At 46.9% G+C, this 23,345-nt stretch overlaps 1 protein-coding gene and 1 long non-coding RNA gene across 8 annotated transcripts in view; both read left to right on the forward strand.

Annotated features, from left to right (window-relative positions):
* Positions 1 to 10,738, forward strand: part of DEPDC5 (DEP domain containing 5, GATOR1 subcomplex subunit) — a 62,160-nt gene extending 51,422 nt beyond the window's left edge. For all 6 annotated transcript variants that reach the window (XM_082202998.1, XM_082203003.1, XM_082203002.1 and 3 more), the window contains 10 exons: positions 444 to 595; positions 1,618 to 1,695; positions 2,895 to 3,027; positions 3,419 to 3,527; positions 3,704 to 3,928; positions 4,792 to 4,961; positions 5,246 to 5,417; positions 7,533 to 7,593; positions 8,301 to 8,383; positions 10,107 to 10,738. In XM_082202998.1, coding sequence (XP_082059124.1) covers positions 444 to 595; positions 1,618 to 1,695; positions 2,895 to 3,027; positions 3,419 to 3,527; positions 3,704 to 3,928; positions 4,792 to 4,961; positions 5,246 to 5,417; positions 7,533 to 7,593; positions 8,301 to 8,383; positions 10,107 to 10,399 — 1,476 coding nt within the window. In that variant the 3' untranslated portion in view covers positions 10,400 to 10,738. The remainder of the gene's footprint in view (positions 1 to 443; positions 596 to 1,617; positions 1,696 to 2,894; positions 3,028 to 3,418; positions 3,528 to 3,703; positions 3,929 to 4,791; positions 4,962 to 5,245; positions 5,418 to 7,532; positions 7,594 to 8,300; positions 8,384 to 10,106) is intronic.
* Positions 10,739 to 15,028: 4,290 nt separating this feature from the next.
* Positions 15,029 to 19,385, forward strand: LOC309521187. Of its 2 annotated transcripts, none has more exons than XR_014214541.1 (3): positions 15,029 to 15,086; positions 18,009 to 18,136; positions 19,304 to 19,385. It is a non-coding gene; the product is annotated as an uncharacterized lncRNA (long non-coding RNA). The 2 variants fall into 2 exon arrangements; XR_014214542.1 differs by lacking the exon at positions 15,029 to 15,086 and adding an exon at positions 15,697 to 15,789.
* The last annotated feature ends 3,960 nt before the right edge of the window (positions 19,386 to 23,345 follow it).

Genomic DNA, 23,345 nt, shown 5'->3' on the forward strand with positions numbered 1-23,345 from the left:
AAACCACAGTTCCCGGGATTCTTTGGGGGCAGCCATGTGCTTTCGATGATCGTCTGGGCAATTGCACTTGTGGTGCTGCGCTCTACAAAAAACCACAGGGTGGTGACTCCAAAATGGGCATTTCCCAGCACTCTGAAATGCCTTCCTTCTACCATAGGCAAAGCATCATGTATTGGTTGCTCCGGGTGTCTTCTAAAGTCTAATCTTCCTGCCCAGGTTTTCCCTGATCCAGAAGACTGGAACCTGAAATTACTGAATGTCTGTTTCTATAATACTGTTTTCATGTTTTGTATCTCTGAGGTTATTAAAAAGCAACAACTTTTATTGGGTTTTCATGTCGTATTTATATATGGCTTTTCAATATCAGTCGGTTTATATTAATGCTGCTAAATTAAATAAATGAATTGTGCCCACAGAGGAGTTGCCTTTCTTTTCCTCCTCAGGTCTCGATTGATCAGACAGCCCCTGCCACTCTTGAAGGCATTGCGCTGAGCAACGCAAGCCAGTCCACAGACAGGAGCATCAGCCAAGCCTTTGCCAGCTCCCAGAACTTAGGAGACCAGGGATCTGCCACATCTGGTTCCGTCGAGAACAGGTGAGCCGGTTGCCACAGGTAAGAAGGCTTGTTGTGGGCCTGTCTAGTCTGTATACCTACGAAATTACCTTTCCTCATACATTCCCACTCGGCCACTCTGATCAGCGGAACTGTGCCACATAACAACTGTTCCTCATTTGTAAGAAATAGATTTATTTTTTTTAGTGTGGCAGCACCTAGACTTTGGAACTCCCTGCTACTTGAGATCAGGCAGAAACCTTCGCTATATTCTTTTTGGCACCTCTTAAATACATTTTTTGTTTAGACAAGCCTATCCAGATGTTTAGAGACTCGGTGCAAGTTTTAATTGTTTTTTATTGTTATTTTAACTTTTTGAATGTTTTAAATTGTGGTTGTTTTTCTGATTGATAATTTGATCGTCTTTTTTGTAAACTGCTTTGAGAGGTTTAAAAATAAACAAATCAAGCAGTGTATAAATTTTATGAAATAAATGTAATAAAATAAATCTCCCGGGCTGTCCCAGACTTGAGATGACACAGCTATATTGTCTAGAGTTAACTTTTTGTAAAATCTGTACGGGCAGCAGAGCGACTGTACCTGAATTACAGAAGCTGGCAGATGTTTAGGCTCCTGCTTTCCGAAAGCCCTGGCATGGCCTTGAAAGGAGAACAGACTTTTGATAATGGAGAGAGACTTAAGGAAAGAGACAAAGGTAGAGAAAATCAAGTCCTGCTTCGTGCAGCAGATAGCTAGTTAAACTATGGGACAGAAGGCAGTGAAGTCCACAAACCTAGACTGGGTTTAAAAGCGGATTGCACAAATTCGTGGAGGAGAGGCTTACTGATGACTACTAGCTATGATGGCTGTGCTGTGCCTCCATGTTTGTGAGGAGGGGAGGACGGACTCCCCACTCCACCCCCGCTTGGCCTGATCCAGCAGGTTTTTCTTACGTTCGAAGCAGCTGGAGGGCCTTAAGTAGTTAGGGAAGGCTGCCTGAAATGAGCCAAATTGAGCTGGTGGTTAAATATATTTATATAGTGTTGGTTTTTTTAACTTTACAGCTCTCAGCCATCCTCAGCAAGCTCCCTGACCTCATCCTCTACTTTGATAGAGATCCTTGAAGCCATGAAGCACCCCACGTAAGGGCAACCTCTCTCTCTCTCTCTCTCTCCTCTTAGGCAGTCAACATGAAGCTACCCCATGCAGAGTCAGGTCATGGGTCCATCCAGCTCAGTATTGTCCACACTGGCTGGCAGAGACTCCAGGGTTTCAGATGGGGGGGGGTTGTCTCTCCCATTTCTACCTAGAGATGCTGTCAGAACTTTAACCTGGGGGCCTTCTGCTTGCAAAGCAGATGCCATGGCCCTGCCCCTAAAAATAAGGTTTCTAGTCCTCATGCTTCTGAATAAAGGGCCGGTGTAACTGGGAAGCAGCCTCAAACAGAGTGTCGCAGGAGCATGCCAGTCAGTAATAAAGAGTTGGAGTTAACTCGTTATTACCAAAAGCACGAATTCCGCAGACTTGGTTGAGTGTCGGGCCTAGTGAACAGAGCAGCTCATTCCTGCTGGTCTTACTCCATGAAATTCAGCTGCCAAGACTGAAAGTCCCTGCCTTCTCCCAGCCCATCTAAGTCCCCTCCTCTCCAGGGCTTTTCCCAAGCAATTGGAGACTGTGCCTGCGTGCATTCAACCAGCCTCCTCTCTGCCCTTTTACTGCCTCTCCTGGTTCTGGGAGACAAGGCGGGAAGAGAGTTTGTTGCAGCAGGAGGGGAAGACACTCGTGACTCTTCGCCAGCCTGATTCAGCTTTGCCTCTTGCTCCCCCCCCCCTCTTTCCAGCCTCCTCTTCTGCCTCTGATTCTGGACTGCTCTCTGTCACAGACTCCTCCAGCTCACTAAGCTCTGACACCTTTTTCCAGTCTGCTCCCTCGGACCACTCATCATTGCCCCACCACCACTCCCTGAGCTCTGAGCAGTCTTCCCTCGGTGGCTTCCCACCTGGTGCCTCCCACCACTCCTCTGCAGCCATCCGGTTCATGACACCAAGCTAGACCATTGATTCAGCTTGTTCAGTGTTCGTCTACATGGACAGGCCGTGGCTCTCTGGATACGAGTCTTTCTCCCAGCCCTACCTAGCAATGCCATTAGGGATTGAACTTGTGCATGCAAAGCAGATGGTCTGCCACTGAACTGTAGCTTTCCCCAGCCCAGATAGTCTTAGTATCCTTCTCCAGAAGAGCAGACCACAAGTGGATACACCTGCATGTCAAGGGCTGGCAAGGGGAACAATATTAACCCTGCCTGTGTTAACATTCTGTCCCTTCTCCCGCTGGGCTTCAGCACAGGGATCCAGCTGCTGTCAGAACAGAAGGGGCTCTCCCCGACCTGCTTCATCAGCGCGGAGGTGGTCCACTGGCTGGTGAACATGGTGGAAGGGGTGCAGACCCAGGCCATGGCCATTGACATCATGCAGGTGAGAAGAGCGCGCACACATGGCTGTGTGGCTTGCTACCCTGAACCAGGTGCAATTGAGACCTTGGCTTTACCAGGGTGCTAACGGGCATGAAAAGTGCCTCCCTTGGGCAGTAGGAAAGGCAAAAGACTTCAGCGATGGGCAGAGGGGTCCCAGGCAGTGTTCAAGAGCAGAAGGCGGAGGCCCACCCCCTGCCATATTTTCAGCTCTTCACTTCCCCCCATAGTGCTGAATGCGTGCATAAACACCCACTCAAGTCATAAGGGGGTGGAATACAAGGTGCAGTTGAGAGGACCCCTACTGGGATGGTGGGTGAGCCTGGCCCCCAGGCCCTGGAGACAATGTGCCCTCCTGTCCTCCCTGGAGACTCTAACCCTGCTTCTGTCTGCAGAAAATGCTGGACGAGCAGCTCATCACCCATGCCTCAGGAGAGGCCCTTCGCACCTTCATCTATGGGTTTTACTTCTACAAGATCATGGAAGACAAGGAGCAGGAGCGAGGTCAGGCTATGTGTGGTGAAAGGCAACTTGAACCCCTTGCGGAGGCTTGGGTGGGTGTTTGGTGGGGGGGGGGGCTTCCTCAGGGATGCTGGTCTTGCAATGGTAGCTCTGGGCATCCTGCAAAGCTGACGCAACACGCCATTTCACAGGAATCTCTCCTCCTTTTCTTCCTGCAGTGGGAATCCAGCAGCCAGCCATGTGGCACACGGCCGCCAAGGACGACTTTTCTGCCTTCCAACGGAAGTGGTTTGAGGTGGCCTTCGTGGCCGAGGAGCTCCTCCACTCTGAGATCCCGGCTTTCCTTCTGCCTTGGCTACCCAGCCGCCCGGCCTCCTACGCCAGCAGGCACAGCTCCTTCAGCCGCAGCTTTGGAGGACGGAGCCAGGCAGCTGCGCTGTTAGGTGAGATGGTGGCTGCAGGTGGCCAGGGGAGAGTTGAGCCCTTGCGACTGTCAGAAATGCCACAGAGTTCATGATGTGTGCATAAGAGGAAGAGAGGGTTTAAACCAGGCACTGTCAAGCAGGCACCTTCCAGATCCTGGTTGGGGGAAGTAGCCCAGAACATCTCAAGGGCAGCAGGAACATTGTAGGGCTGGGTAATCTAAACCTAATTGCAATATACTACTTTAACAAGCTTTCAGAGTGGGGCTGAGAAGCTGGAATTTTAGATGGTCAAATATATCCTGTGGCCTCACTTTTCAAGACCACCAACAAACAGAGATAAGAATTAATCTCCGATTCGGGCAGAATGTGAAATATTACTTAACCGAACTGTTTATCTTGCCGCCATATAATATTAGGTGTAGTCCATCTCCAATGTTCTGATTTCCCCCCCCCCCAATAAAAATTGCATTAAAAGGAGGGGGGTAGAAATGTAGGGTTGGAATGGTACCCACAAGGGTGCTTTAGTCCAATTGGCTGCAATGCAGGAATTACAGCTAAAAAATCGCTGACAGTTGGCCATCCAACCTTCATCTAAAAACCCCCAGTGAAGGAGAGCCTCCCTTGTTCTGAGGGGTCCTGTCCACTGTTGGAAAAGGCTGGTTAAAACAGCTGCCCCTAAAACCAGCAACCCCTGCTGAGCATACATAGGAAGCTGCCTTATGTACTGAACCAGGCCCATTGCTGAGACCCTTCTGTATTGTTTACTCAGAGATAAGTCCTGTTCAGCAAAGGTCCCTTGTGCCTTTCATTAGAAGCTTCCTCCTTGTAGTTCCCCCACTCTTAATGGCTTCCTGCTCTTCTGGTTCCCTGACCCACGGCAGCTGCCACAGTGCCCGAACAGCGGACGGTGACGCTGGACGTGGACATCAACAACCGCACGGACCGCCTGGAGTGGTGCAGCTGCTACTACCACGGCAATTTCTCCCTCAACGCCGCCTTCGAGATCAAGCTGCACTGGATGGCTGTGACGGCAGCCGTTCTCTTTGAGATGGTGAGAGGGGTTGGGTAGGACTGTTCCTTGCTGAGAACTGGCAATAGAGAGTCGAAGGGTGGGCCTGTTTCTTTGGTGCAAGGAAATAACAGCACTTCTGTAGTTACACCTAGAATTGTGGAGTTATCTAGGTTTCCGTTGTCCTGCTGAAGAATTTAGTTGTAAACCACAAGTTTGTGGTGTTGCTGTGCCCTCATATGGGCCCCTGGCCAATGGCTCCTCTAGGCCTTTCTACCTCTCCCTCTCTCTCTTCCTCAGTGTGGCTCTGCTCCTTCTCCTTCCAGGTCCAAGGTTGGCATCGCAAAGCCACTTCCTGCGGGTTTCTGCTGGTTCCTGTCCTCGAAGGCCCGTTTGCGCTGCCCAGTTACTTGTACGGAGACCCCCTTCGAGCCCAGCTCTTTATCCCTCTCAACATTAGCTGCCTGGTGAAGGAGGGCACCGAGCACCTCTTTGATGGTAAGGGAGGCAGAGGGAGGCAGTGGCGCCTTGGTGACTCAGGTGAGAGGGGAAGGTCTGGCCTGTTCCCCCCGGCATAAAGCCCAGCAGTGTCGCTCTTGGCTCTGCTTGGGTCCTGTGGAATCTGAAGTTGGGTGCATGGGGAATTTCAGTCTTGTGGAGCACTCTACCGATAGAGATTCAGCGGGTGCCTTCCGTTCCGGCTTTGAAATGCCTGCTGAAAACTCTTCTATTCTGCCCGGCCAATTAACTTCTGCAATGGTTAATTGATGTATGTTTTAACTTTTTCATGTCTGGTTTTATGGCTTTATTGCTGTAAACTGCTTTGATTTATTTTTTTGAACCAGTAGTATACAATTATTATTTTTTTAAACAAATAAATCATAATAATTAAATTAGGAAAGGTGTTGTTTGCACCTGCTGGTGACAGGAGATTTCCTTTGCTCAGTTTCAAAACTCTGCTCACTGTGGCGCTTGGATTTGGGCAAGGAGGTAGTCAGTGCTCATGCATTCCTCATTTTCAGTCTCTCCCTCCTTCCTGCCCTGTCTCAGATTGGCATGGGAGACACTCACTTAAATTATTGTGTGTGTGTCCTAATTTCCCCAAAATTTCCCTGATAAGTTACCCATAGATTTGTTTAGGCTTCTCCTCCTTCTGGATCCGCCTCCAGTTTTAGTTCCTGCCTTCACCAAAAGCTGATGGGTTTCCTCCTCCTTCTCCTCCTCCTTCTCCTTCTCCTCCTCCCCCCCCCTCCTCCTGTCATCTGGTGTATACTCTGCGGGGGCGTTTTGGAGGTGCTGTATTTTTCCCTCCTGGTTTAAAACTCTGAGCCCCTGTCCCTCTTGCACCCAGGACACAGCTCTCTGGCATGTAGGATCTGAGAGGACGATCTGCCTCCAGATCTGCCTCTTGTTCACCTGACTAGAAGGAAGCCTAGGGCAGCAACTCATACAGAGGTGCAGCAGGTGCACTCCTCTGAGGGCGGATCATTCTGCTGCATCTACTGATGCCATTTCAGTAGAGACAGAATCTCCTTTTGCACTACACCTCCCATCAATCCCCAGCATCATAATGCTGGCTGGGGGGGTGATGATGATGGTGATGATGATGATAATAATAATTTTTTTTTTATTTATACCCCGCACTCCCCGGCCAAAACTGGGCTCAGAGTGGCTAACATCAAATGTATAACACATTAACATAAAATCAGGAAATCAATTAAATTACACCCTAAAGTCAGATCAGGATCAGAATCAAATCCAATCAGATGACAACCTGCAGATTAGGGTTGGGGACCTTAAATGGCAGTAGTCCAAAACTTCTAGAGAACACGAGGTTGGTGAAGACTGGAATTTGGCAGCTTTCAACACTCTTAAGGGGAGGTGGGGCGCTGTAGTCTCCCAAGAACCACAAATGGCTTTCTTGTTCTAGCAATGACTGTGTTAAAGCCATTTGAGACTTCATGATGAATGTCCTGCCAGGTGGTCACGTCCCTCATTCCACCACCCCCTCCTGCCTACCCCTCCCCACACCCAATATGGAATAATCCAAACTTCTGCTGTGCAATTGCTTCCACTGTTACCATAGTTACCTCCCTCCCACCCCAAAATATTTCAGACTTAAGGTGCTTTCTGGGAACATGAAGGGAAGGGAACAGCCGGTGGCTTTTCCCTGTCCGGTGATGAGCCAAAAAGCAGGAGGGGCTTCCTCATCGCAAACAAGAGGGGAGTGCCCAGTTACGAAAGCTAATCTGCTTCATTTGTCTGTCTCTAACCTGAGTCTTGCCAGCTCTTGGAACTAGAACCTCTAAATATGGCATAGTGGACCATTGGAGGTTCCATCCTTTCCCTCCCTCCACCCAGTATTAATACTGTCTCCCCTGAGACCAGCAGCATCTCTGGCAGAGGAGGAGAATGCTCTTTCCTACCCATCCCTGCTGCTTTCTGACATGAGTCCCAGCACTAAGCTATGGCCCTCCCACATGCATGTGTTTTAAGGGAGGAGAGCTGGTGTAACAACCTGGCCCTCCTCCCTACACATCCAGACGTCTTTAGGTGCAATCTGATCCTATCCTGCTAGCAGGGTTGGAAAGTCACCCAATTGTTCTCTTCCAGGCTTTGAGCCAGAGACCTACTGGGACCGCATGCATCTCCTTCAGGAGGTGATCGCACACAGGTAAGCCTAGAAGAGGGCAGGCTGAGGAGCGTCTGTTTAACCCTTGAGCCACAAGAAGGGCAGTCACTTGTTGGGGGGGGTGGGGAGCGTGATCAGGGATGGGGAAATGAGATCAATAAGGTTTTCTACGGGAGTCTTAGCCAGTGTGGTGCAGTGGTTAAGAGCAGTAGACTCGTAATCTGGTGAACCGGGTTTGCGTCTCTGCTCCTCCACATGCAACTATTCTTCTTCTTTATATAACCTTCTGCAAGCAGGCTGTCTGGTTCCTGCTCATGTGCAGAATGCAGTCATTCCACTTGTCACTTAGGAGCATAGGAAGAAGCTGCCTTACTCTTTGTCAGAGCACTGGGTCTACCTAATTCAGTACACCGACTGTCAGGAATTCTCTAGGGTTTCAGGCCTCACCTGGAGATGCCAAGGGAAAAACCCAGGACCTTCTGCAGACAAAGCAGATGATCTCTACCCCTGAGCTACTGCCCTTGCCCTATCCTAGGAAGCTGCCTTGTCCTCCATTGGCCCATCTAGCTAAGCACTGCTCCCACTGAGTGGCAAGACTGGCTCTCCAGGGTTTTAGGAAAGGAGTCCCATTCCCCAGCCCTACCTGAAGATGCTGCTGGGGACTGAGTTTGGGACCCTTCTGCAGGAAAAGGTACAGCCCTTCCGCGATTCCTTGCTAATTTCCTTCTGCAACGTTTTCTTCTCTCTAGGTTTGGGTTTGTGCAAGATAAATATTCTGCCTCTGCATTCAACTTCCCTTCAGAGAACAAACCCCAGTACATTCATGTCACAGGTGAATACACTTTTTTTCCTTCTCCTTCTGGGATTGTGACCCTCAAGACACAAAGCGTCCTGTGAGCAGCTGGCCTTGTATAAAACCACCAGAACATCCAGCAGAGAAATATGCTGAATGAGGAGATGAGTCACAAAAGGCCCCTAGCAAGCGATAACTGCTTTATCATTGAAGGCAAAGCTTTGCAGCAGAGTAGTGGGCTAGGTCAGGGGTGGGCACAGTGCTTTTTTAAAAGGAGGTACGCAAGGGTACGCAGTACCAGCACCTCTCCTTTTTTTTGTTAAAAAGTGTGACACTTACAGTAACAACTTCATGGTGAGTACCGGCATCTATTTTTCTAGGAAAAAAGCACTTGGAGGGCAGAAAGGAGACTGGCCGAGGGGAGGGGGTGCCAATCTGATTTGCAAGAGACTAGCAAGGGGGTGCAGTTTCTCATACCCAGACTAGGCTTCTGAAATAAAGAACGTTTCAAAGTAGCCAGGTTTGGACTTCTGACATCAATTCAATCCTGGTTCTGAAAACCAGTTCCAAGGCTCAGAGGTACCCTTTTCTTCCATTCTAACTGTGCCTTTTGCTCTTGGCTCCAATTGGTCAGGGACTGGTTGGTAAGTGGGCTGTAGAGGAATCCCATAACACCCAAGTGCCTCGGCCAATTGAGTCCCCTACAGCCCGCCTACCAACCAGTCACCAAAGAGAGAAAATGAGTAAGTTGCTAGAGAGGACCCTGGAAGGCAGCTGGCAGGGGCTATGTCCTTCTCCAGAGGGGAGTGAGCTTAGGGTGAGGTTTGCCTTGCCCTGGGGGCCCCACCCACCAGCTTTCCTTTGTCCGATGGCACAAGCTCTTTCTCAAAGTTTTGGTGACAGGCTTGTGTCGCTGCATCTGATTTGCTCCTCAGCTGGAAGGGCCTATTGCAGTGGGGGAGGGAAAAGCAGCCTCAGCCATGTATACCTGAAAGAGTGTCTCTACCACCGTCATTCAGCCCAGACAGAATTCCAGCACCATGGCCTTCTGGCAGTTCCCTCACTGAAAGAAGTGAAGTTGCAGGAAACCAGGCAGAGGGCCTTATTAGTGGTGGCGCCCATCCTGTGGAACGGCCTCCCATCAGGTGTCAAGGAAATAAGTAACTATATAACCTTTAGAAGACAGCCCTGTATAGGGTAGGCAGCCCAATATAGGGACGTTGTTCAATGTTTAATGTTTTATTATGTTTTTATATGTGTTGGAAGCCACTCAGAGTGGCTGAGGCCACCACTCAGATGGGTGGGGTACAAATAATCATTATCATCAAAGCAAGAAATATTATTAGAGTTCAAGGGTAGCCCAGTGAGGGGTGTGGCTCGGGGGGAGTTCAGAGTGCCTGATAGTGAGGCCTAAAGTTTTTGACTAGCCTTTCTGGCTTAAGTAATAATTTTTTTTTAAATGTGATCACCAACTTTCCCTCTTTGAGCAAGCTTGTGGCAATAAGGTTGATTGAGAAGAGATGTTTTGCAAGAGCTGTACTGCTAGCTCATGCTGGAGCTGTTTGCAAAAACCTCAGCAAAGCAGGTTTTACAAAGGAGACAAGCTCTCATTTTAAGAACAGAAGTAGCAGGCTTGCTAACTCTGCTCTAAGCTGACCAGGGTCCCAGTATGCATCACACACTGACATGTATCCCTCACTAACCTAACTGCAATATGAGATTGTTGCTGCTTTTTTTAAAAAAATTGCTCCTCTCGATTCAGGGACAGTGTTCCTTCAGCTGCCATACTCCAAGCGGAAGTTTTCTGGGCAGCAGCGACGGCGGCGCAACTCCACCAGCTCCACCAACCAGAATGTCTTCTGTGAGGAACGCATCGGCTATAACTGGGCCTACAACACCATGCTGACCAAAACGTGGCGGTCCAGCGCCACAGGGGATGAGAAGTTTGCTGACCGGCTGCTGAAGGACTTCACCGACTTCTGCTGGAACAAGGACAACCGGCTGGTCTCCTTCTGGACAGGCTGTCTGGAGAAGATGCACGCCAGTGCCCCTTGAAGAATCCCCACAACCCACAGAAGTCAAATGTAGCTGCAGTTAGCTGTCCTGAAAGAGTGGGTGCAAAGAGCATCTTGAGAAATCCTGGGCAGGCTCCTGGGAGCAAGGTCTCAGTATGCCACAAATGGGTGCTTTTCATAGGTGCGAATGGATAAGTCTTACTATGGGAAAATGACTTCCTGCCTGAATGGAGGACAGCCTGATGGACATCAGACAGCAGTGGAAGAAGAGCAGAAGCTTTTTCAGAAAAACGAGCAAAAATGCTCATTGGGAGTATTTTGTGCATATGTAAAATGTTGTACAATATTTATGGAATAAAAACACACTGTTCTCCTCCCATTGTCGGAATGGTGTATTCATTGGCTTTCGCTCTTTGCTTGTGGCTGCTGGCAGGCAGCAAAACAGAGCTGCAGATGGTTGGATCCAGTGACTAGATGATACAGTAGAAGCAGGAAAAGCACATTAAAGGGGAGTGGAAATAGCACCTCTTTAGGAACCTGGGTTTTACTGTTGCCTGGCGTGCAAACTCCTCACTTATCTATCTGACGTCATTCATTGGCTAAAAACTGACTCAGGAGCAGCCAGGTTTGTTCATTTCACAGAAATTGCTTAGATGATTACCTACACTTTTTGCTTCATAACTGTTTATCTAGCAGAGCTAGAGACTCTTTTCTTTTTTAAAAATGAGGGCTGGCCAACCCCATTCCAGAGGGGAGGCGAGGACCAGTGGAGAGAAATCAAAGCATTGGGCCTGGGCTAAAAATAATACAGTGGTAAAGGTAAAGGGACCCCTGACCATTAGGTCCAGTCGTGACCGACTCTGGGGTTGCAGCGCTCATCTCGTTTTATTGGCCAAGGGAGCCGGCGTACAGCTTCCAGGTCATGTGGCCAGCATGACTAAGCTGCTTCTGGCGAACCAGAGCAGTGCACGGAAACACTGTTTACTTTCCCGCCAGAGCGGTACCTATTTATCTACTTGCACTTTTACGTGCTTTTGAACTGCTAGGTTGGCAGGAGCAGGGACCGAGCAACGGGAGCTCACCCCGTCACAGGGATTCATAGAATCATAGAGTTGGAATAGACCACAAGGGCCATCGAGTCCAACCCCCTGCCAAGCAGGAAACACCATCAGAGCACTCCTGACATATGGTTGTCAAGCCTCTGCTTAAAGACCTCCAAAGTAGGAGACTCCACACTCCTTGGCAGCAAATTCCACTGTCGAACAGCTCTTCCTGTCAGCAAGTTCTTCCTAATGTTTAGGTGGAATCTTCTTTCTTGTAGTTTGGATCCATTGCTCCGTGTCCGCTTCTCTGGAGCAGCAGAAAACAACCTTTCTCCCTCCTCTATATGACATCCTTTTATATATTTGAACATGGCTATCATATCACCCCTTAACCTCCTCTTCTCCAGGCTAAACATGCCCATTTCTCTTAGCCGTTCCTCATAAGGCATCGTTTCCAGACCTTTGACCATTTTGGTTGCCCTCCTCTGGACGCGTTCCAGTTTGTCAGTGTCCTTCTTGGACTGTGGTGCCCAGAACTGGACGCAGTACTCCAGGTGAGGTCTGACCAGAGCAGAATACAGTGGCACTATTACTTCCCTTGATCTAGATGCTATACTCCTATTGATGCAGCCCAGAATTGCATTGGCTTTTTTAGCTGCCGTGTCACACTGTTGGCTCATGTCAAGTTTGTGGTCAACCAAGACTCCTAGATCCTTTTCACATGTACTGCTCTCAAGCCAGGTGTCACCCATCTTGTATTTGTGCCTCTCGTTTTTTTTGCCCAAGTGCAATACTTTACATTTCTCCCTGTTAAAGTTCATCTTGTTTGTTTTGGCCCAGTTCTCTAATCTGTCAAGGTCGTTTTGAAGTGTGAGCCTGTCCTCTGGGGTGTTAGCCACCACTCCCAGTTTGGTGTCATCTGCAAATTTGATCAGGATGCCCTTGAGTCCATCATCCAAGTCATTGATAAAGATGTTGAATAAGACCGGGCCCAAGACAGAACCCTGTGGCACCCCACTAGTCACTCTTCTCCAGGATGAAGAGGAACCATTGATGAGCACCCTTTGGGTTCGGTCAGTCAGCCAGTTACAAATCCACTGAGTGGTAGCATAGTCAAGCCCGCATTTTACCAGCTTCTTTACAAGAATATCATGGGGCACCTTGTCGAATGCCTTGCTGAAATCAAGGTAGGCTACATCCACTGCGTTCCCTTCATCTACCAGGCTTGTAATTTTGTCAAAAAACGAGATCAGGTTAGTCCGACATGACTTATTTTTCAGAAATCCATGCTGACTATTGGTGATTACAGCATTCCTTTCTAGGTGCTCACAGACTGTTTGCTTAATGATCTGCTCCAGAATCTTCCCTGGTATTGATGTCAGACTGACTGATTTGGGTCCTCTCTTTCCCCCTTTTTGAAAATAGGGATTCGAACCGCCGGCCTTCGATTGGCAAGTCCTAGGCTCTGTGGTTTAATCCACAGCGCCACCCGCGTCCCTTACAATACAGTGGTACCTCAGGTTAAGTACTTAATTCGTTCTGGAGGCCTGTTCTTAACCTGAAACTGTTCTTAACCTGAAGCACCACTTTAGCTAATGGGGCCTCCTGCTGCTGCCGCCGCACCACCGGAGCACAATTTCTGTTCTCATCCTGAAGCAAAGTTCTTAACCTGAAGCACTATTTCTGGGTTAGCAGAGTCTGTAACCTGAAGCGTATGTAACCCGAGTTACCACTGTAATAGAAAATATCTAAGGATAAGAGCTATTTGACAATGGAGAAGCCTGTCTCAGAAGGTGATGGATGGGTTATTCCTTAGCTGGTGGAGGCATTTAAGTAGAGGCTGGTTCGCCATTTGTCATTGTTGCTATGGCTGGATCCTGCATTATAAGACCCTACACTGAGCAAAAAATTGGATTGGGGACCTCTCCAACATGATTCCATGAAGCTAGATAAGCAAAACTGGAGGAGAGAGAGCCCATCTCATCTTTCTGCATCAGTGCATATCCAAAAATTGAGTAGATCCATTTCCTCACATTCCCATAACTACCTGGGACTGTCAGCAATTATGCATGAGTGATGATGGAGCTGCATTCTCACATCACCGAGCTCAATCCTTTCCTGACTTGTGTTACTCAGCGCTTTCCTTCAAAGTGGGTGGTTGCCATGCTGGGATGTGTGGCTGGCTTCCAAGAAGCTTCTGCTCAGAAAGGTGTGTGCAGAGAGACTGAATTTCTCTCTCTTATTTATTGCTTTTAATAAATCCCTTTTGCCGGGTGGGGAGTCGGTTCACGTTCTAATGAGGTTGAAGGTTTGGAGGGGAGAGCCTTTCTGCAGGTTCCCTCCCCACAGACAAAGGCTTTTCAAAACCACAAAAAGTGCTCCAGCCCCCATGTAGCTTTCAGAATGCAGGAAATGACTGGCAGAATCCGAGACCAGAGAGAAGACTCAGTGGAAGAAGATTGGGGGAAATTTAAAACCTATTTGCAGAAACATTGTAAAATTTCTGAATGTTGATGACATTGAAATGAAATGCTGGGGTTCTAGCAATAAGGTAAAACTTAAGACTAAACCAACAACAGATAAATTAATGGGCTATGAATTTGCTGAACCAACTTTTAAAAGGGATACAAGAACAGACGTGAGGAAGTCAGGAAAATATGTGAATTTAAGATATAAAACTAAGAAAGAGGGAATCTTTGTGTTTTTCCTATATGTGTTTTTTCTTTTTATTATTAGTTTTGAATGCATGTATTTTTGTATTTTTGTGCTTAATGTTGGTATTGTTGTATTTTGTATGTATTTGGTGTTTTTATATCCTTTTTGTCTTTGTCCCTGTATTTTTTTTCTTTTATATTGGCATTGTTAAAATTTAATAAAAAAAACTAAACAAAAAAAACAAAAAACCAGAATGCAACCGGGCTACTCAGAGAGATGTGGTTTGCTCTCCAGTTGATGATGATTATATTTATGGCTCACCTGTTCCTCCAAGCAGCTCAGGGTGGTAGACATGGTTCTCCAACTTCCCATTTTATCCTCACACAACAACCCTAGGAGGTAAGCTAGGATAAGAGTGAGTGTCTGGCCCAAGATCAAACACTGAGCTACACGGCTGAGTGGGGATTCGAACCCTTGTCTCCCAGTTCACAGGCCACCAACTAGCTCTGTCTGTTGACATCTGCTTTATAGACCGTTTGACTGCAGAAAACCACAAAGTGGTACCATGCATACACAGGAAACATTGGGCTGCATGGGATGTGCTGGCAATGCCCCCCCTCACTTATTATATATACAGTATTATTATATATTGCTCTCATGCATTTATGAGCATTTTGCAGGGGGTCAAGTCAGATAAATAACTTCATTGTTGTGGCTTAAGTGGGGCAGATCATGGGGATACACAATACAGGGAATCCCCATTTATTTTGGGGCTCAAGGAGTATATAGGCAGCTGCAGTAGGAGGAAAGGAAAGAGCATGAAAAACAGCTGTGAGTGGAGAAGGCCTTTTTCCCAACCCTTTGAAACACCTGGGAAATTCCACAAACGGGGTGCAACTGAATGGGACACAGCTGTGGGCCGCCTGAGAAAAAAACAATCCACCTGGGCGGGGTGGGCTGCCTATAAAATGGTGAGTCACTAGATGTTGGCTATTTCCAGGCACAGCAACTCTCGTGGAGCTTCTGTAGGTGAGTTGAGAGTTTTCTGGACCCTGTGTGAGATCCCAGAGGCTGAGTGGGTGGGGTGTATCAGAAGGAAAATGGATATTGTCTCATATGCATTAGTAACTTTGTACTGCGTCTGAAGAAGTGTGCATGCACACGAAAGCTTATACCCAGAACAAACGTAGGTGCTACTGGATAATTTTATAATTTATTTATTCCGACTGCGTCAGACCAACACGGCTACCTACCTGAATTTGTACTGCGTGTAACTGTATTTTTGCAATGTTTTTGTCTAAGCCGTCTGTTGTCGCTTCGTCATTATTTTTTTGTACACCGCTTAAGAGATATTTTTTAAAGATATTACAGAAACGAAAAAAGCAATCGGCATAGATTTCTGGAGCTGAGACCTTTGTAGCAAATATAGAACTGGGAACAAATCAGCACCTTTAGGACCTTCTACTGCCCCCTAAGCTGTACCCCTAGAGAACCCCCCACCTCAAAGCCCCCGCCCCTGGCCTTGCCACGTGCGCTCCGACCCCCCCCCCTTGCAATTGCAAACGGGCTGGGCAACCCCGCCCACGGATCGAATCCTGCCTTGGGGCGGGGCTGATCCTGCGTCTTTCTCGGCGTGTGTGGGGGAGTGAGGCCGGTGCGCCCCAGGGCGCCTTTCTGTTGCCAGCGGGGGGGGGGGGGCGCCGCCTGCTACTAAGAGAAACGGGTGCCGCTGGTGAGTTGCCCAGGAACGGGTCGAGTTATTTGTTTGCTGAATTTACACCCCACCCTTTACCTCTTAAGGTGCCCGGTGTGGCACACCTGATTCTCTGAGTCCTCGGTTCATCATCACCACAAGAGTAAACTTTCCGAGAGGTCATGATTGAGGTGTGGTTTTTAATGAAAACCTCATTTTTTCCCCAATTTGGAGCCTGCAATTTGCAGAGAGGAGCTGGCTAGAGACCCCAGACTCTAGTCTAGGCAATCCTTTTCGCCATGGGAATGGTCAGTAGCTTTTCCTCCAGGGAGTTGTCTAATTTCTCACACCTGAGAAAGTTTTGTATCTCCGCCCCCTTACTTCCTGATTGTGCTAGTATAAAACAAACCACCTTGGTGCTGTTCCTTCCTACCAAATAATTTGTCAGAAGCTGAGATTTGAACCCAAGGCCAGAATTCTATTACTCGCTGGTGCCTGTGCTTTTGTTCCTGTCTGCCCTTCCTAGTATCGATATAAAATAAAAAGGGACCCAAACAAACCACATTTTAAAAACAGTAGTTTCAAGGGCCACGCTTTGTTCAGATAATTCTGTTGGCAACTTCTGTCTTCAGAGCCACAGTTTAATTTACTAGATAGTCCATTTTAGTTAAAATGGTTAGAAAAAACCTAGAAGTTCAAGCATGGTGTGAAGAAAGCAAATACTGTAGAAATAAGCTTTTCTTTTTTTATATATAAAATATTTATTAAAGGTTTTAAACAATATAACACCAAGCACATAAAACACCACCACCAAAATAAAAAAATACACACAGAACAAAAGAAATACAACATAATTAAATTTCAAAAACCAAATTTCCATAACCTTCTTTTCAGACTCCCTCACATCTCCCTTTCCTGCGTTCCCGTTTACAAAGTCATGTTCAGCAATACTTCACCTTCTCTCAAATCTTGTTTTAATTTGTACTTTTCAAATATTATGTCTCCAATTTTACCCTTTATTATCAAGTATTTAAATATTTAAGCTTGACATAATATTAATCAAATTTCATCTTTGTTCTTATAGTTCAGTTATTTTCATACTTCTTTCCACTAAGTTACTAATGCCAGGTTATCTTTCTATCCTGCATCATTCTAGCATTCATACAGTTTACAGTACTTTTGCAAATAGTCCTTAAATTTCTTCCAGTCCTCTTCCACTGTCTCTCCTCCCAGGTCTCTGATTCTGCCAGTCATTTCTGCCAATTCCATGTAGTCTATCAGTTGCATCTGCCATTCTTCCAGAGTGGGCAAATCTTCTGTCTTCCAGTGTTTTGCAATAAGTATTCTTGCAGCTGTTGTCGCATACATAAAGTTCTATCCTCCTTTGGCAGTCTCTGGCTGACAATGCCCAAAAGGAAGGCCTCTGGTTTCTTAAGGAAGGTATATTTAAATACCTTTTTTAGTTCATTATAGATCATTTCCCAGAAGGCCTTAACCCTTGGGCATGTCCACCAAAGGTGAAAGAATGTTCCTTCAGTTTCTTTGCATTTCCAACACTTATTGTCTGGCAAATGATATATTTTTGCAAGCTTGACTGGGGTCATGTACCACCTGTAAATCATTTTCATAATATTTTCTTTCAAGGCATTGCATGCCATGAATTTCACACCGGTGGTCCATAACTGTTCCCAGTCAGCAAACATAATGTTATAGCCAATGTCTTGCGCCCATTTTATCATAGCTGATTTAACCGTTTCATCCTGAGTGTTCCATTTCAACAGCAAGTTATACATTCATGAAAGTACTTTAGTTTTTGGTTCTAACAGTTCTGTTTCTAGTTTCGATTTTTCCACCTGGAAACCTATTTTTTTGTCCTTATTGAAAACTTCCCTGATCTGACTATAGTGTAACCAATCCCGCACTTTATCCTTCAGTCTCTCAAAACTCTGCAATCTCCATATATCTCCATCTTTTTCTACTATCTCCCAATATTTTGGCCAGTTGGCCTCCATATTGAGTCTTTAGAAATAAGCTTTTCTCCCAGTGCAAGAACTTAGAATCATCTCTTATCTTTTGCACACATACCCAGAGAGAGAATGAGAACCAGTTATGGCACTAGGACCTGGGAGACATGGGTTCAGATCCCCACTCCGCCATGAAACTCACTGGTTAACCTTGGGGCAGCCATTCTCAGCCTGATGTACAGTACCTACCTCAGAGGGTTGTTGCAGAGATTAATGGTTCCTTCTTCCCCACAGAAGAGGCCACGCGTGGACCAAAAAGGTGAAGTGGTTCACAGCCCTGCTGAAGAGGAACCCAGAGCCATGAAGCAGGAAAGCTTTTCAAGCTCTCCAGCAACCCCCTTGGGGCCTGGCAAGACTGGCAGGTACTTGGGGGGGGGTCCCTCCTCACAGCATCTACATCCCTGCGAGAATCAGCTTTTAATGTTTAATAGGTTATTGTATTTTAGTGTTCTGTTGGAAGCCGCCCAGAGTGGCTGGGGAAACCCAGCCAGATGGGCGGGGTGTAAATAATAAATTATTATTATTATTATTATTATTATTATTATTATTATTATTATTATTTATTATGCCAACTTCTGGAGGCAGGAATAAGACTCAACTCTTTTTTTGCAGAGAATACAGCTGGGGAACTGGGAATTGCCTAGTCTAGGCCCAAGAGAGGGTGCACCCCTAAGCTTCTGAGAATGTTTTGTTTTATTTTTTTACTTTAAAAAAAAAACATTAAGTGGTTTATAAATCTTACAAACTGGTTTACAAAGAGAATAAGACACAAAAATTATCAGTAAAAGCAACTCTTTAAAAGCAACATTCAAAAGATGTGCTGTTGAGGTGTCTTTGTAAACAGTACTGTGTTTTTTTGGTTCATATACCACCTTACAGATATTTTATATGGAAGTGTGGTTTATAAGTATTCAGACAACCAGATAACTGTATGTGTGTGGGTTGCTTCAATGCAGGTTGTGCCAGGATGCCTCCAGGTGCGTCAGGTCAGAGACAGTCAGTGAGCAGGACTTGGAGCAGGACTTGGTGCTTGGATACAAGGAGTGATGGTGGCCCTGGTCAACTCGCCTGCCCTGCAGCAGGTAAGGAGAAAGGAGTCTGGTGGAAGAATGTGGGATTCCTCATGGAGCAGCTGCAGATCCATGAACCTGTAGCCTCCGAGGAGCAACTGCGTCAGGTTCCCGCCCTGCGCCATTGAGGCAGTGGCACCACCTGACGCCATGTTGATTGGACTTGAGCACCAGGAAACGGAGGGTGCTTCCAAACAGATGCTTATTATGGGTGGGTGTTCCTCTCACACGCATGTTTTTCACATGACGTAAGCAACAAAAAAGCCGACTCGTATTACACTCCCCCCCCCCAAATAATAATCCAGATTTACCCTTTCCAGGGAAAATCCAAACAGTTTAAAAAGCCTGTTGACTAGTCACCCAATCACAGAATTATAGAGTTGGAAGGGACTCCCAAAGATCCTCTAGTCCAACTCCTTACAATGAACCACAGCTAATATTTCTCCCTCCCCTCCTCAGCTCTTCTATCCCTGTGCTTGGCCAACCGCGATGCTGCCCCTGTCCTGCTCAGAGAATAGCCCTGCCTTGGCACAACAGCAGGTAAGGACTAGTTTCTTCTTATTTGCATTGACGTCCCCCCTTTTTTTGCCAAAGAGCACAAGGTGATGTACATAGTTCTATCATTTTATCCCCACAACAACCCTGTGAGCCCCATGATATGGTAGGTGTTCTAGCTGATAGAATGGCTGTGGCCGGGGGTGGAGGGGAGGCTTTTCAGCCCAAGGGTCACATTCCTCTTAGGGTAACTTTCCGGGGGCCAAATGTAGGGGGAGGAAAGAATGCAAACGTTACTTTTCTACTAGTTTAGACACAGACACACCCACACCTTTCTCCAGCGTTGGATCCCGAGATCTGCAGATGAAGAGCGCTGTGCAAATGTAATAAAAAATAAAAATAAAATCCGGGCACACGAGAGTCCATGGTCACCTCCCAGCCATGCAAAAGCACTCAAGGGGGTGAAGCAAGGCTGGGATTGGACTTGGGATCTTGCACCTGGGTCTGGTTGGCAGTTTGTGGGGTCCTAGCAAAAAAACCCAACACCCCAAAGTTGATCCAACAAGCCTGAATCCTGCCCCGCCCTGCTGGACTGGCGCAACTCATTTTCTGCAGTGTGTTGGGTGGGAGGAAGGAGGCTTGCGCCACTCAGCCGGATGGTGGGGGTGCTTCTCCTTCTCGAAAGGGCTCTCTGTCCATGTTCTACCTGACGGCACTCTTCTTCTTCGTCTTGGAATGTGGCCCTCTCAGCGGCCATTAGCAGAGCAGGAATGCTTTTAAGGACATCAATAATGAATGTGCTACCTCTGTGCACTCTGGGCTGCTGCTTTAGCGCAGCTCTGGCATCTTTTTGCCACGTTGGCTGGTGGAAAACGAGGAAAGTTGGCTGCGCTGGGTAGCTTAGGGCAGTTGCCTCCCACGCTGGGGGCTCGCAGGAAGGGCAACCCTATGTCTGGATCACGAAGAACAGGGAGGGAGGGAGGTGGCAAGGGAGCCCGCCGTCAGTGCCACGTTTCCTTGGGGTAACAGCAGCACCCACATGGCACGCAGCCCAGGTGAATCTGGTGGATCACACAGATCCAGCCCCTCCAGGGGTTCAGAGCCCACCAATGTCACAAGGCGGTTGCCATCTTGCAAAGTGGCCCGTAAGTCAAGCAACGAGGGGCGGCATTTCTTGAGTTTTAAAAGAACAAAGCTTGAGGCTGTTGTGAGTGCGAAGCTACGGGCCTGCTGTACAAGCTCGTGGGGACAAGTTATCTGTGGAAGGGGTGCCCATAAATAGCATAGGATATGAGAAAAGGGGGAGCAGATTTCATCACGCAGGGTGTAGTTTAAACTCTGGAATTTGGTCCCCGAAGAAGTGGTGATGGCCATCAACTTGGGTGGCTTTAGAAGAGGGCTGGAGAAATTAATGGAGGAGAAAGCCCACCGGAAGCAGGGAGAGTTCTGCTGTGGTGTCAGGCTGGATCTGATGTCCTTTGAGCATGCTTGCATACTTACCTTCCCCATTTTCTCATCTGTTTTTCCTAGGAAATGAAAAGAAAATAAAAGGGCGGCGACGGAGGGGAGACCTTCCTTTTTAACAGGCCTTCCACTGATCCCTTCCTGCCTCACCTTGTGCTGGATCCAGAACATACTATGTGCTGCAGTTGCGAAGACCCACATTCTCCATCTGTTGCATCTGTGCCAGGGAACTCTTTTCAGGTGGTTCATAGTCTAAACAGAACCACTTTCGACATTGGGGTCTGCTAAGGACTCCAAGATTTCTTGTAACTATTTTGCAGAGCTTGTTTGCAGAGGAAGGCTTCGGCCGTTTGATAAGCTGTCAAGTTTCAGCTCTCATTGATGGGCATCTGCTCAGCTGCCTTCAGAGGTTCCACCTGGACAGAGGTGTATTCCAAGCCTCACAGGAGGAGAACAAGACCAACATACATTGCTTTCCTTAAAGAATCTTGGGAACTGTAGGTTCCCTATTGTAGCTGTGTGGGTAAACTACAGTTCCCAGGATTCCCTGGGGGAAATAATGTGATTTCAGTGTATGGTGTGCCCAGCAGTTAGCATGCCCCAAGCCACTCTGCTCTCTTTCCTGTTGTGGAACTTCTGCTGCGAGCTGAAATAATGGAAATGGTGTCTCTTTGGAGGCAAGAGAGAGGGAGGGGCATTTGCCACATGCCAGAGACCATAGAAATGTAAGATTGTTATATGGCCTTTGCAGTAATTTTATCAAATTGTTTACTTTTTAAGCAGGATTCCAGATCACAAGGTCCATTGAGGGTTTTATTTGCTTAACTCAAATGTGAGGCCCTCCAGATGTTCTGGGCTACATCTCCGATCATTCTGGATCGCTGGCCTTGCTGGTTTGGGCTGATGGGACACCAACATCTGGAGGGCCAGCATTTTCATCCTAACTGTTTCTCTTTTAATCTTATTTTTCGTAATTTTCAGTTATATACATTTCAAGAGTTTTACAGTCATTTAATTGTTTCAAGACTCAACTTCCTTCCTCGTCTTTCTGTGGTCCCTCCGGTAATTTTCACCATCTTAAATGTTTCTCAATGGGATATTTGCCTCCTGCATGGACCTTCTGTTATAAAGGAATAATTATGAATAAAATTCATTTGAAAATGGCTGCCTCTCTTTGCATAGGTGGTATTGTGGTTGCTGTGGTTGGTTGGGATCTGAGCCTGGGTGTCTTTTGCACCAAGCGCTGGATTTTTTTGCCCTTTCCCGTCCCTTAATTTTTTAAAACTTTGCTAGGACTAGGCTTGGGTGCCTTGTAAAATATATTGCTGATGAGACACACACACCTTAATTTGCCCAGAGATGCCTACACATAGAAATTAGTCAATGCAAATTTTTATGCAAAGGTTTTTTTTTTAATTGCCCTCCTTTCAAACCTATAATTGGAGACACAGAGAGACTTCATGCAAATTGTCTTAAGGACATATGTAGCAGCAAAAACATGAATGGAACAGTATTCAACCTGCTTAAAAAAAAAATTAGGGGGTGCCATTTTAATGGAAACCTAATTCTCATTCCCCCAAAACAGAGGTCCTTTGAAATTTGTACTCTGGATTTAGGTCTCCAACAACAGTGTGTATGAAAGGTATATGTTAGAGGAAATGACATACAAAAAATGCATTTTATTTCAGATTATTTGCAACAACAAAAGTGTATAGTATTAGGCAACATGCCCCCTGAAATGCTGACAATTTTTTGTGAGGACTTAAAAATGGTAATTGCAAACTATTTTGCAGTGTATTTCTCCAAAATACACAACAATGTGTACACTGTATGCATACAGGCAATAATGCATGCCTGTATGCGATTCCCCTAATACAGTGGTACCTCGGGTTACAGACGCTTCAGGTTACAGATGCTTCAAGTTACGGACTTCGCTAACCCAGAAATAGTGCTTCAGGTTAAGAACTTTGCTTCAGGATAAGAACAGAAATCGTGCTCTGGCGGCGCAGCGGCAGCAGGAGGCCCCATTAGCTAAAGTGGTGCTTCAGGTTATGAACAGTTTCAGGTTAAGAACGGACCTCCGGAACGAATTAAGTACTTAACCCGAGGTACCACTGTATATGAATTGTTTTAGTGGAAATTGTGAATTTGAGGATTTGAACAAAAATTGTAAACTGATGTAGAGGGTTGGGAAAATGGGAAACAGAGGAAAAAACCCCCCAAAGGGGCTGATTCCTCTCCTTCCTCCTTAAACCACAATCTTCTAGCAAAAAAAGAACTGGGGGCGGAGGACAGCCCTTCCCAGAGACAACCCCTACAATGACGATATATAAGAACGTGCAGACTTGGTCCCACCAGAGCTGATGTTGCACACATAGTCCTGGTCTTGCTCTGTGCGGATAGGCTGGTCTGCCTCCTTTGCCTTTAGCAACCGGAGACAAATATATCCATCTTCTCCCTTCCTCCTGAACCATGGCAACAGATGGGGGTGACTCTTCTCCTGGCTCAGGCTGCAGCCCCGACGTCTGAGTGCCAGGGAGAA

The sequence above is a fragment of the Podarcis vaucheri genome (assembly GCF_965113315.1).
Source record: "Podarcis vaucheri genome assembly, chromosome: 16".
Classification (NCBI taxonomy): Eukaryota; Metazoa; Chordata; class Lepidosauria; order Squamata; family Lacertidae; genus Podarcis; species Podarcis vaucheri.